At 37.9% G+C, this 12,586-nt stretch overlaps 1 protein-coding gene across 19 annotated transcripts in view; it reads left to right on the plus strand.

Moving 5' to 3' along the window:
• The window catches only part of USP3 (ubiquitin specific peptidase 3), an 89,007-nt gene that overhangs the window by 32,094 nt on the left and 44,327 nt on the right, over positions 1-12,586 (plus strand). For 16 of the 19 annotated variants that reach the window (XR_012415029.1, XR_012415030.1, XR_012415026.1 and 13 more), the window contains one exon: positions 893-1,024. Coding sequence is in view for 11 of the 19 variants with exons in the window: in XM_073995979.1 (XP_073852080.1) it covers positions 893-1,024 (132 nt within the window). In the remaining 8 variants the exon portion in view is untranslated. Of the gene's footprint in view, positions 1-892; positions 1,025-8,758; positions 8,878-12,586 lie in introns of those variants that run through there. The other 3 variants (XR_012415032.1, XR_012415033.1, XM_073995987.1) reach the window with 1 other exon arrangement.

Consider the following 12,586-nt stretch of genomic DNA (forward strand, 5'->3'; position numbering starts at 1 on the left):
GATTATGTTTGTCCATGTAGAGAAATAGCAGTTTTTGTAAGCTTAAGGTGATTTGTGTTTTGTTTGGGTTATTTCTAAACAAACATGTTTCCATATGAGAGGAGCTGATTATTCAGGCATTTAAATAAAAGACTGGAAGCTATATTGGTGAGAGTTGGAACATTGTCCTGTTTCTCTGACTCTCACACTTTATGTTAAGCAGCAACTTGAGCAGAGTCTGTGGCCCTGTGGGAAGTGGCTGAGTAATTTACTTAACAGAGCTTGTCTTTGATAATAGCCCAAGTTGGGGGTTAGTGGTCTGAGAGAAAAAAAAAGCTATAGTGAAAGCAGCAGCAAAGGAGTTTATAAATAATATCTATGGTGTTGAAACCGATTTGCATAGATTATGCCTTTCCTTGCCTGTGCCTACTCTTATATATAATTAAAAGTTGACTACAGTATTTGGTTGCAAAAAAAGGAGCATAGGCGGGTGGATCACAAGGTCAGGAGATCGAGACAATCCTGGCTAACGTGGTGAAATCCCGTCCCTACTAAAAATACAAAAAAAAAAAAAATTAGCTGGGCGTGGTGGCGGGCGCCTGTAGTCCCAGCTACTTGGGAGGCTGAGGCAGGAGAATGGCGTGAACCCGGGAGGCAGAGCTTGCAGTAAGCCAAGATTGTGCCGCTGCACTCCTCCAGCTTGGGGGACAGAGTGAGACTCCGTCTCAAAAAAAAAAAAAAAAAAAAAAAAGAGCATATTTTAAGTATTCAATATAATAAATCACTACATAATTGACTGCTGTTACAGGATTTCTTTCTTATTTTGATTTGATTAATGTTTAATTTTATCATTTCTTATTCCTTTAATTTCCAAAGCAATATTTAAAGTAAATTTTCATTTGGTCTTTGTAAGGTATGTGAATGGCCATGCAAAAAAACATTATGAAGATGCACAAGTACCCTTAACCAACCATAAGAAATCAGAAAAGCAAGATAAAGCTCAGCACACAGTATGCATGGATTGCAGTAGCTACAGTACATACTGGTAAGTTAACATTTTCTGGAAATGGTATTTCTTACTATGTGTGTGCAAGTGTGCTCCCCTCCCCTCCCTGCCCTCAGTCTTTAAGCCAGCTATTACTGCTGTTACCTCCTTTTAGAACTATTAGGATTCACAAAGGACTGGAGCCATCCAGAATGCCTGTCTTTATTCATTCAGATTTTACTTTGCACTGTTCCTTTCAACTTCTAGGCCTCCTCCTCTTTGCCTCCTCTTCTCTCCCACCTCCTGTTCCTCATCCATCCTAGCTTCAGGGAAATAGATCTACTTCTTTGTTGTTATTATAATTTCTTTTTCTTGTGTTATTTTAAATTGAAGGATAATGTGATAACCCATGTTCAAAAGAACTCAACAAACCATGTTCCTCCTGTCCCCTGTCCAGTTAACATTTTTGTCATATAATCTTACAAATTTTAACTGCTTTGTTTAAAAAAAAAGATTATTCTGACAGTCTCCCTTTTCCCAGTGCAGTTCCACGCTCCTCTTCTACTCCCCCAAAGGTGAACGTCAAGAATTTGGTATGTAGCTTTACAGGCTATTTTTTTCTTTTTTTTTTGAGACGGAGTTTTGCTCTTGCTCCCCAGGCTGGAGTGCCATGGTGCAATATCGGCTCACTGCAATCTCTGCCTCCCAGGTTTAAGCAATTCTCCTGCCTCAGCCTCCTGAGTGGCTGGGATTACAGGCATGTGCCACCACGCCCAGCTAATTTTGTATTTTTAGTAGAGACAGGGTTTCACCATGTTGGTCAGACTGGTCTCGAACTCCTGAACTCAGGTGATCTGACTGCCTTGGCCTCCCAAAGTGCTGGGATTACAGGCATGAGCCACCACACCCGGCGCTATTTTTTTTTTTTTTTTTTTTTTTTTTAGTATCCTTTAAAAAGAGGTTGGCAACAGGTTCTGTTCTCTCTTTATAATATAATATTCATGTCTATTTCATATAAATTACGAAGTAGGTATCTATTTTTGTGACTACTTAGAACTAGGTTATTCAGGTTGTGAGTGATGCTTAATGATCTATATCCATTTGGTTATGCTCAGAAAGTGTATTTTGCAGTTTTAACTTTGGTGTGAAGCAAATTTCTTTCTGTGACTGGTAAATTATGATGAACAATTCTTGTTTTAATCAGTTTTCCCTGGATTCAAAAGGTTGTTGACATTAAAGGGGGGGAATAAGCCATTTAAAGGATCGCCTTAGAGATATTTTTTATTGCCAGACAGCCCTTGAATGTTACATGAAGGCATTATTGGGTAGAGATGGGGATTTTAGATAAGTCCAGATAACACTTTTAATTCACTTTCTACTGAAATGATGTGAGAATCCTTTCCGCATTGTCCTTAGTCGATAATTGTATCATAGGAAGGTACCCATCAAAAGGAAGAAGAAAGGGTCAGTGGTTTGCCAGGTCTTTTACTTTTTTTTTTTTTTTTTTGAGACAGAGTCTTGCTCTGTTGCCCAGGCTGGAGTGCAGTGACATGATCTCGGCTTACTGCACGCTCCACCTCCCAGGTTCACGCCATTCTCCTGCCTCAGCCTCCTGAGTAGCTGGGACTACAGGCGCCCACCACCATGCCCAGCTAATTTTTTTGTATTTTTAGTAGACACAGGGTTTCACCATGTTAGCCAGGATGGTCTCGATCTCTTGACCTCGTGACCCACCTGCCTCGGCCTCCCAAAGGGTCTTTTACATTTTTACAGGTTCAACACCATTAAATTTTGGCTATTGAATAGACATCTTAAGGGTTATTCATTCAGATCACTACTGTTTTTAATGATCATTTGTGTGGAAGGTGTCCAGACCTGGAGAGAGAGAAGCTAGAGGTAGGTGAAGATTTCAGTAAAAATGAAAATCCTCCCAAGATTTTCACACAAAGGTTAGTGCTCAGTTTATTGTATTTGCTGTTGTGAAACACTCCTACCAAAGTTAAGCATTAGCCAGGCAGTTAAAGCAAACATTTGCATTCCCCTTTCCCTCAGGAAACTTCCGTACTAGAGTGATGTGGCTACCTAATTCGCAGAACTGTGTGTTTCTGTGTGCTTGTATTTCTGCTTTAGACAACAGAAATTAATATCATTCTTGAAGTATCTGTCTCACATTGTCATGGGCCACATCGTCCTATAGTACCAGATACTGAGAACATTCATTCTTGATTTTCAGTTAGCAATGTGAATGAATTGCTTAATGGGGGACTTTGGAAGTACAATTAAATCACTGTGTGCTATAACAAGTTTGTCGTTGTTTTCTTGCTGTTGGTAAGATTCTGAGGAAACTAACTCTTTAAGAAAATTTTAATTATCTTGATGGAGTGAAATTATATTCAAGGCCCTTTAAAAATGTAGATTATATATTTTAGTATCTTTATCCATTGCATTTTAGGGGCATATTTTATTAACTAGAAATGGGAATTGAATTGGTTTTATATCGCTATAGTCTGCTAAGGTATATGTTGTTTCATGGTAGAATTGGAATTAAATGGAAAATCTTGAACCTTGGGGAGCGTATACTGTGATGGAGTCTTCTTGGCTGACTGCCAGGCTTTTGTGTGAAGTTGTACAGAGCTGCAAGTGTGTGGACACCCAGAGCTGCTGAATTCAGGAAGGGAGCTGCAGCTGGTCGCATTATCGGCTCATTTGTGGGTTTTAGAACGAAATGCCAGGGAATCACCCTGTAGCATTACACTGAAGGCCTAAAAGGAATCCGTGATAGTTGTAAATTGATGAAGATGTAGTTTAACATTCCTCCCACACCTCACTGTGATGAAGAAACAAACAGATTTCCTATTTCTGTGTGGAGCGTGTACATGTGTTGTTTTCTAGTGCCCGTTAGTAATTTTACTTCAATTTATTAATTTTCCTTGTACACTAATTTCTTGTGGTTAGACTGAACAATTGATATCAGAGGTAAAACACTGGTGCATTAGGTTTAAGGTGTTTGATTATAAATATCTTGACGAAATTCAAAGCCTTTTTTGCAGTATGCTCTGTCCCTAGAGAAGTTACAACATATTCTGAGGCTTTCAGTTCTTCTTTCCCTACTTTCCCCTTGTCAAGACTCCCTGCCCTGTCCTATGTTTGCAATCCTTCATGAAGTTATCACTGAACTCTTCTCTTCCCCCAGTTCCAGTTGTAGCTGAATGTAATCTTTCCTGAACTCACAGCTCTTGGAATCCTTATAATTTCCTGCTGCACGTTAGTTAGTTGTAAATGTCCTTGGAGACTGCAGACACCATATCTCAGATCTTTGTATTCTTCCCAAGTATGCAGTGTCTGGTGCAGAGTAGGCGACATATGTTTGAAAGACTGAATTTTGTTAACTGTCTTTCAGAAACGGGGAAGGTTATATCAGAGCTGTAATACTGTGTCCCCTGATCATCTTGAGGGACTAAAGAGCCATATAACATTTTTCCTGCAGAAGACTTAAATCATGATATAGGTGAACTACTTCATTTCCCTCCCAAGATGGACACCCTCATAGAGCAGTGCCCCTCCACCTTGATGTAAACAGGGGCCCAGGGGGGAAGCATGCATTAACCAGGCAGAACCATATAAATCGGGTTACTGTTTCATAAGAGAGAAAGCAGTGCCAAAAGGAACGATTCTGATTTGACACAAACCCACTTCTTAAGGAGATAAGCAGATTAACTTGAAAATGAAAGGTAAATTAAGATTTCGATGAAAATAAAAATCTTCCTAAGATTTCACACAAGAGCTAGTGTTTAGTTTACTGTTTGTTAGGTAGTATTTCATTTGCTCCCATCCCGATTTCCCTCCCCTAACCAATACATATGGAATTTTATGTGGTGTACATTATTGTGATTGAGAAGAAACAAAGATTAAAATTAGAAACTTTGATTTTTTTTATGGAGGTAGACTTTTGGAGTTAATAGATTTAAAATACTGAACCAATAAGTTTTGATGTCTGACATAGTCTTGTCAACTTTAATATCCTTATCAGTAATGGCTGAATTTTTGAGAATGAAGAATTATGAAAGGAATATTAAAAGTATATTCCTTTAGGGCAGGTAATGTTTTAAAGCATCCTTTCAAATGAAGAAATATTGTGAAATGTGAATCATTTGTCTAGAAAAGAGGCTTGAATTTCAGATTTTAAACACTTGTAATAAATAACAATTTTAATTAAAGTGAACATAAAGCTTTATTTGTGAGTTTAAATAGATAATGAATCATTTCCTACAGCAGTTGTGATTAAAAATTTTTAAAAAGGAAAATATTTTGTTGACTGTTCTTATAAACTATTTGGATCCATATTTTCAATGTAAAAAGTTAGACAACAGGGAGAGTTTTGTTTATTTAACAATAATATTTTGAAGTTTAAGAAGAAACTTTCTAATAGAGGTAATCTAAAAACATAAAAGGCTCTTCCTTAAGATATGCTGGTACTTGTTTGCTTTTAACAAAGCAATGGATATGGGTTTGCTCTGCAGGTATTCTTCTAATTTTCCATAACTGGCTTCTTTGGTGGCAATACATCAGAGTTTAGTAAGAGAATTTAAAATATTCTTGCTTCCTAAACAAATTATTTTAGATTTTAACCTTTCTCAGTTTGAAATAGATGAAATCACTAGAATATCAGCTTCCTTTTTTTTTTTTTTCAGTATTACTGTCATTTATAATAAAACCAGAGGTCAAATTTGCCTGTAAATATCAAAATGTCATAGAAGTGAATGAAAAGGAGCTTGAAACTTAAGGATCTGTCATGTTTCAGGGGTTTTTGTTGCATAAGAGGTTTTATTTATTTATTTATTTATTGGTATTAGTATTATGCATGGCTTACTGTAGAAAGATAGCTTTGTAGCCAGTAAATTAAAAGACTTGTTTCTTTACTATTGCATAAAGAAGGTTTTATTTGTATGATTATTCCTTCTTGTGAGTGAAGAATGGTTTGCTTTGGGAATATTTTCTTAGTTCTTCAAGGACAGGATGTGGAAATCTTGAGTCTGGCTCTGTAGCTGAGGCTGGAGTGCAGTTGTGCCATCTTGGCTCACTACAAGCTCCACCTCCCGGGTTCATGCCATTCTCCTGCCTCAGCCTCCCGAGTAGCTGGGACTACAGGCGCCTGTCACCTCACCTGGCTAATTTTTTGTATTTTTAGTAGAGACGGGGTTTCACCATGTTAGCCAGGATGGTCTTGATCTCCTGACCTCGTGATCCACCCTCCTCGGCCTCCCAAAGTGCTGGGATTACAGGCGTGAGCCACCGCGCCTGGCCAATGTGGAAATCTTGACTTGGGTAACTTCAATAGCACTAACAACAGGAATTGAAAAAAACTTAGAATTTTAAAGCTGAGAAAGAGGTAGAGATTTTTCTCTGTCTTGGGTATGACATATATGTTATTCAGGATGGTAGCAATTGAGCAATTAAATGTGGCCAGTGTGAAGAATTAAGTGTTTTTTATTTTAATATTTAAATAGCCCCGTGTAGCTACTAGCTACTATTGGACAGTGTAGCCTCAAACTGTTAAAATGTAACATTAAGTATATTAATGTTATAAACTTTCAAAACCTTAAGATAGAAATCTAACAGAAACTCTAAAAAGAAAATAGGCCAGTTTTACTAAATAAAATACTGTAGTTGCAAATAACTATGACTTAAAGCAAAGCTAACCCAGTTAGCTATCAGAAAGAAAAATATATAATTACCAAGTAGAGTTAATTTCACCTGAGTTCTATAAACATATTCATTATTAAAAGAAACCTCAGATTATTGTCCCATTGGAAGCAAAATATACTTTATTTCCAAGAGCCATTTCTTGTTTTAAACAACTAATAACATTGAAATAAAAGGAAACTTAAGCCCTTATAGTTTGCCAAAAACCAGAAAGCAAATATCATATACTAAATGAGGAAGTGCTGAAGCCATTTCCATTATATCAGAAACAAGACTAATACTTCCTGAAATCATTCACATGATTGTCACTATTATTAAGCATTGTTTTGGTAGTTTTAACCATTGCAGTAAGACAGTAGACAGTAAGTCAAATAATTTGCATAAATATTGGAAGCAAAAAATTGTTTCTACTTTCAAATGATATGATAGAATAGCTGGAAAGCCCGGGGGGACTCCAGTAGAAAACAGCAATGAGGATTAAATATAAGACACTTTGGAAAGCTGATGTATGAGAAATATAAACAAACTAATGGCTTTCTCTTTATTAGTAGTCATCAGTTGAAAATGGAAATGACCAAGCAAAAGTATTCAACAGAATGACAAAACTATCAGTTACACCTAGGAATAAATGTGTTAAAGAAAGGTACAAAGTGAAGGTAATGCCCCTTATGAAGAAAACTTGATATTATAATAAGTAGTCCTTTTCTCCCTCAGTTTTTGTCTTCAAAATGTTTACTTGGGACAGATCCTGGTTTACATGATGGTCCTTAAACATATTGTGAACATTAAAAAACAAAAAACAAAAACACACCTTTTTACTCAATAAATAACATTTGTTGAGAAGCTGCTATGTGCTAGGGACCTAGTTTCTAGTGCAGTGGTCTCCAAAATAATGCACTGGCAGTATGGGAAGAGCATTTAGAACTACTGCACCGTTTTATTTGGAAGGAGAGAAAAACCTTTGTCAAATATTTAACACCTGCTGCCAGAGGTCTGTAGATTTGATGATTGTGTGCCATGGGTTACACACAGTCTCCTAAATCAGTTTCACCTGTGATGTCCTCTGTTTACTTTGAGCATTTTGCATTATATATCTGCTTAGTTATATGGATTTATTCCTTCCATGTAACATGTTTAGCCAAATGGACACATGTTTTAAAAGGTCTTAAATTCTGCAAGGTAATGACGATGATGTAAACACCAGAAAAGGGCAAATGGACACATTTTCCTACTCCGTGCTCATCAGACACATTACAGGATAAAATTGGCTATCTAATAAAAACACAGACTAATAAGACCTAATAAGTTGGACAAAATGTTTAAAAATTACCATGAAGATGATAGGAAGTATGAATCTATATTCACTCTCATTAATGTCAAACCTTTACCTTATAGTATATTGCACTTTGAGAAATTATGGCCAGGCATGATGGCTCACACCTATAATCCTAGCACTTTGGGAGGCTGAGACAGGAGGATCCCTTGAGCCCAGGAGTTCGAGACTAGCCCGGGCAACATAGGGAGACACTATCTTTTTTAAAAAAAAAAAAAAAAAAGGAAATTAGTTTAATAATAGTACGAAGATATTGTGAATAGCAAGACATTTAAAATAGTTTATTTCATTTCTAGCTCACTTTAAAAATTACTTTTTTGTAATATATAATTTAGATTTACTTATATAATTTATTAATACAAATGCATATGTATATACATATATATAGAATATAGTGGATACTCAGTTTTGTGGTTTATTTTTTAACTTGATTAGAAAGCTGATGAAAATAGCTTGAAGGCTTCCTTTGTAACTGAATGCAGGTCTGGATGCTCACTGCTTGTAAAGTCCAGTTAATACAAGTGAGGTCTGGTAGAAAGAAAGTAACTTTATTAACCAAAACTAGTAAAAGGGGAAGTAGCCGGATTTCTATCCAAAGTTATTGTTTTGACTTTAGTAGACTAGTGTTTTTTCTTTTAGAATTAGAGGGGGCATATAGTGCAGGGCAAAAACAGGAAGGAAACAAGTGTTTCTAAAGTTAGAATTTTTTAAAGGAAGTAAACCTACATTAAATGTTAGGCCGAGAAAACGATTGAGCCATGCTGCGTGTTTTCATTTTTGGAGAAGGAGAGAAGAATGTGAAGATGGAGACGACCGAATGAAGAATATTGTTTTGCCATTAAATAAGTGAATGGTGCGAAATGGAAAATATTGAGGGGTAAGAGAGTTTGTGGTATATGGGATGAAAGTTTAACTCTAAAACTAGAGCAGGTAACACTGAAGTGAAAGGGAAGATTGGGAGGGAAGGGGTGGGAGATAAGAATATCTAAGCAAGGCTGACATTGTGGAGACCATCAAATACTATACTTAGTTCAGTTACAGATAGCTATGGATTTGAATGTTTCTGAGGGAAAAGGGAAAAATATGTACCAAAGGAAATAACCAAAGTATAGAAAAGAATGTTGTTTGAAGAGAAAAAAGATGAGTTTTTGAGAGTTTATAGAAAGAAAAGTAGCAAGGTTTAGGCAAGGTTAAATACTATACGTTAGAAATCAAAATCTAAAAAGGCACATATAAAGTATGTGTGATGAGAAAATTGAGCAGTGTCATTTTTGTTGTTTATTAGTGTCAACTTGAAATAACTTTCAAGCTCTGATTTTATTCATTGTTTACCTCCCTAATTATGTAATATAATAAATAGCTTGTGTTTGTTATGAAAATTTACCTGCTACTTGATGTATCTTTTTTCAGTGCACAGTAGTAAAATCAGTTGTATATATCCTGTCTAACAGCAGTATGCATATTATACTATACTGTACATTTAATTAGGAGTTTATTAGCTGTTGGCTTAAATAAGTTTAAAACTACTTTATGATCATATTTGGCTCAATGAATTTGGATTTGAGACTAATCTTTACATAGCCAAGATGATAATGTTACTTGTCTCAGTCTTAGAAGTAAAGAAAGACACCAGTCTCCTTCTTACCTTCCTTTTTTATATCCTATTTCCTTATCTAACATCTGTAATATATACCCAACTACAATTTTCAAGTATTTTTTTTTAATGTTCAGTGTACTCACTTTTTCTTAAATACTTCTTTCTTTCTATTAAATACAGTCCTTATCTGACAAAAAGTCCATCAGAAGTAGAGCTTATCTTTAGGCCAGGCACGGTAGCTCCCAGCACATTGGGAGACTAAGGCAGGTGGATGGCTTTGAGCCCAGGAGTTCGAGACTAGCCTGGACAACATGGCAAAAACCCATCTCTACTAAAAGTAAAAAAACTAGCTGGGCATGGTGGCATTTGTCTGTAGTCTCAGCTACTCGGGAGGCTGAGGTAGGAGGATGGCTTGAGCCCAGGAGGTGGAGGTTGCAGTGAGCCGAGATCACACCATTGCACTCTAGCCTGGGTGACAGAGCCAGACCTTGTCTCAAAAAAAAAAAAAAAAAAAAAAAAAAGTAGAGCTCATCTTTTCTTGAAGAGTAATTTAAAATCAGTAAGTCAAAACTTGCTTAGGTATAAATTTTATAGCCTAAAAGTTGGTCATATAATGTAGGCAGTTCCTGACTTCTGTTTATCACATGAAGTCCTATGTATATGAAGATGCTGAGCCCGGCCTCCTCTCCTAGAGGCCAGTCAGGTTATCTGAATCCTGCCTAAGCCTCTCCCGTCAGTTTCTCAGCACCAGTAGTATATAAAGAAGAAAGGAGAAATCGAGTGTTTTCAAATACTATGGATTTCAGCTACATTTTGGGACACATTTATTTCCACCTAGAATGTTTAACCGCATTTCATAGCATTTATTTCAAAGTGGGATATGCATTCCAGGCTTCAGAGGACCAATCTACATGTTCTTAAAACACAACCTATGAGTTACGTACTTTTTTGTGCCACTTATTCTGACATATTCTTCTTGAAGGGAAAATTAAGAAGAGTGGCTAAATTTTTTTCCTGGTGTCAGAGGTATGCATAATTCTGACCAAAAAGCTTCAATACAATTGTAGTGAATCAGGAAAAGATTTTTAGAACTTTCAAATCCGTCTGTTTGCCTTTTTAAACACCACTATTAGTGGGACAATTTCTCATCTGAAGACTACCGGCAACATTTACATTTTCATTTATTTCCCACCTTTGCTACTTATTTTCTTTTGACCTCTGACCACAGAGGAAAAAGAAATCAAACCAGGGGAATGTAGGCAGCTAGAGAGGAATGTGCTGTGAGGCTAGCAGTTACACAGAGGAAGGAAACTAACATTTACTAATCCTCTACCACGTGACAGGCACTCTCACCTTAGAAGTTTGGACCTGTGGAAGCAGCTGTTTTCCTTAAAGAATAGCGGTAATGGCCGGGCGCGGTGGCTCAAGCCTGTAATCCCAGCACTTTGGGAGGCCGAGACGGGCGGATCACGAGGTCAGGAGATCGAGACCATCCTGGCTAACACGGTGAAACCCCGTCTCTACTAAAAAAATACGAAAAACTAGCCGGGCGAGGTGGCGGGCGCCTGTAGTCCCAGCTACTCGGGAGGCTGAGGCAGGAGAATGGCGTAAACCCGGGAGGCGGAGCTTGCAGTGAGCTGAGATCCGGCCACTGCACTCCAGCCTGGGCGACAGAGCCAGACTCCATCTCAAAAAAAAAAAAAAAAAAAAAAAAAGAATAGCGGTAACAACAATCATAGTAATATATACAACTTGTATAATATGAAATTCAAACAGTAGAAAAGTTATATTCTTAAAATAAATGTCCCTCTTAGTGACTGACTATAGGAACACCTAGAATTGGGTCTTAAGAAATAGAGATAGTTGTAAAAACCTAAAAAAAAAAAAAATTTTAAACCAGTGAAAAACAAATCCAGCCAAAATAAAGTTGAGTTACGGCCGGGCATAGTGGCTTAGTCTTGTAATCCCAGCATTTTGGAAGGCTGAGGTGGGAGGATTGCTTGAACTCAGGAATTTGAGACCAGCCAGGGCAACACAGTGAGACCCTGCCACTACAAAAGTAAAAGAATTAGCCAGGCATGGTTACTCATGCCTGTAGTCACAGCTACTCGGTGGGCTGAAGCAGGAGGATCGCTTGAGTCCAGGAGGTCAAGGCTGCTGTGAGCTGTGATAGCATTGTTGCAAAGCAAGACCCTGTCTCAGTAGAGAGAGAGTGCGTGAGCGAGAGAGCCAGGAATGTAGTGGCTCATGCCTGTAGGCCCAGCACTTTGGGAAGCAGAATTAAACAATTGGCCAGGCATGGTAGGGTGCCTGCAGTCCCAACTACTTGGGAGGCTGAGGTGGAAGGATCACTTGAGCCCTGGCAATGGAGGTTGCAGTGAACTGAGATGGGGCCAGTGCAATCCAGCCTGGGTGACAGAATGAGACCCTGCCTCAAAAAAATAAATAGAGTTACAAAAAACTAAAAAAAAAAAAAATTTAGAGAGTCACCCAGCTGGAGTGTAGTGACGTGATCATAGCTCACTGCAGCCTCCAACTCCTGAGTCCAAGTGATCTTCCCACCTCAGCCTCCCGAGTAGCTGGGAGGGACTACAGGTGCACACCATCATGCTTGGCTATTTATTTATTTATTTATTATTTTATTTTGGCTTTGTTTTGCTTTTTTGGAATGGAGTCTCACTCTGTTGCCCAGGCTGGAGTGCAGTGGCACAATCTCGGCTCACCGCAACCTCCGCCTCCTGAGTTCAAGCGATTCTCCTGTCTCAGCTTCCTGAATAGCTGGGATTACAGGCACACACTACAACTCCTGGCTAATTTTTGTATTTTTTAGTAGAAACAGGGTGTCACCATGTTGGCCAGGCTGGTCTTGAACTCCTGACCTCAGGTGATCCACCCACCTTGGCCTCCCAAAGTGCTGGGATTACAGGTGTGAGCCACCTTGCCCAGTGAATTTTTTATTTTTTAATTTTCACAGGGATGGAGTCTTGCT

This window comes from Macaca fascicularis, chromosome 7, assembly GCF_037993035.2.
Source record: "Macaca fascicularis isolate 582-1 chromosome 7, T2T-MFA8v1.1".
NCBI lineage: Eukaryota > Metazoa > Chordata > Mammalia > Primates > Cercopithecidae > Macaca > Macaca fascicularis.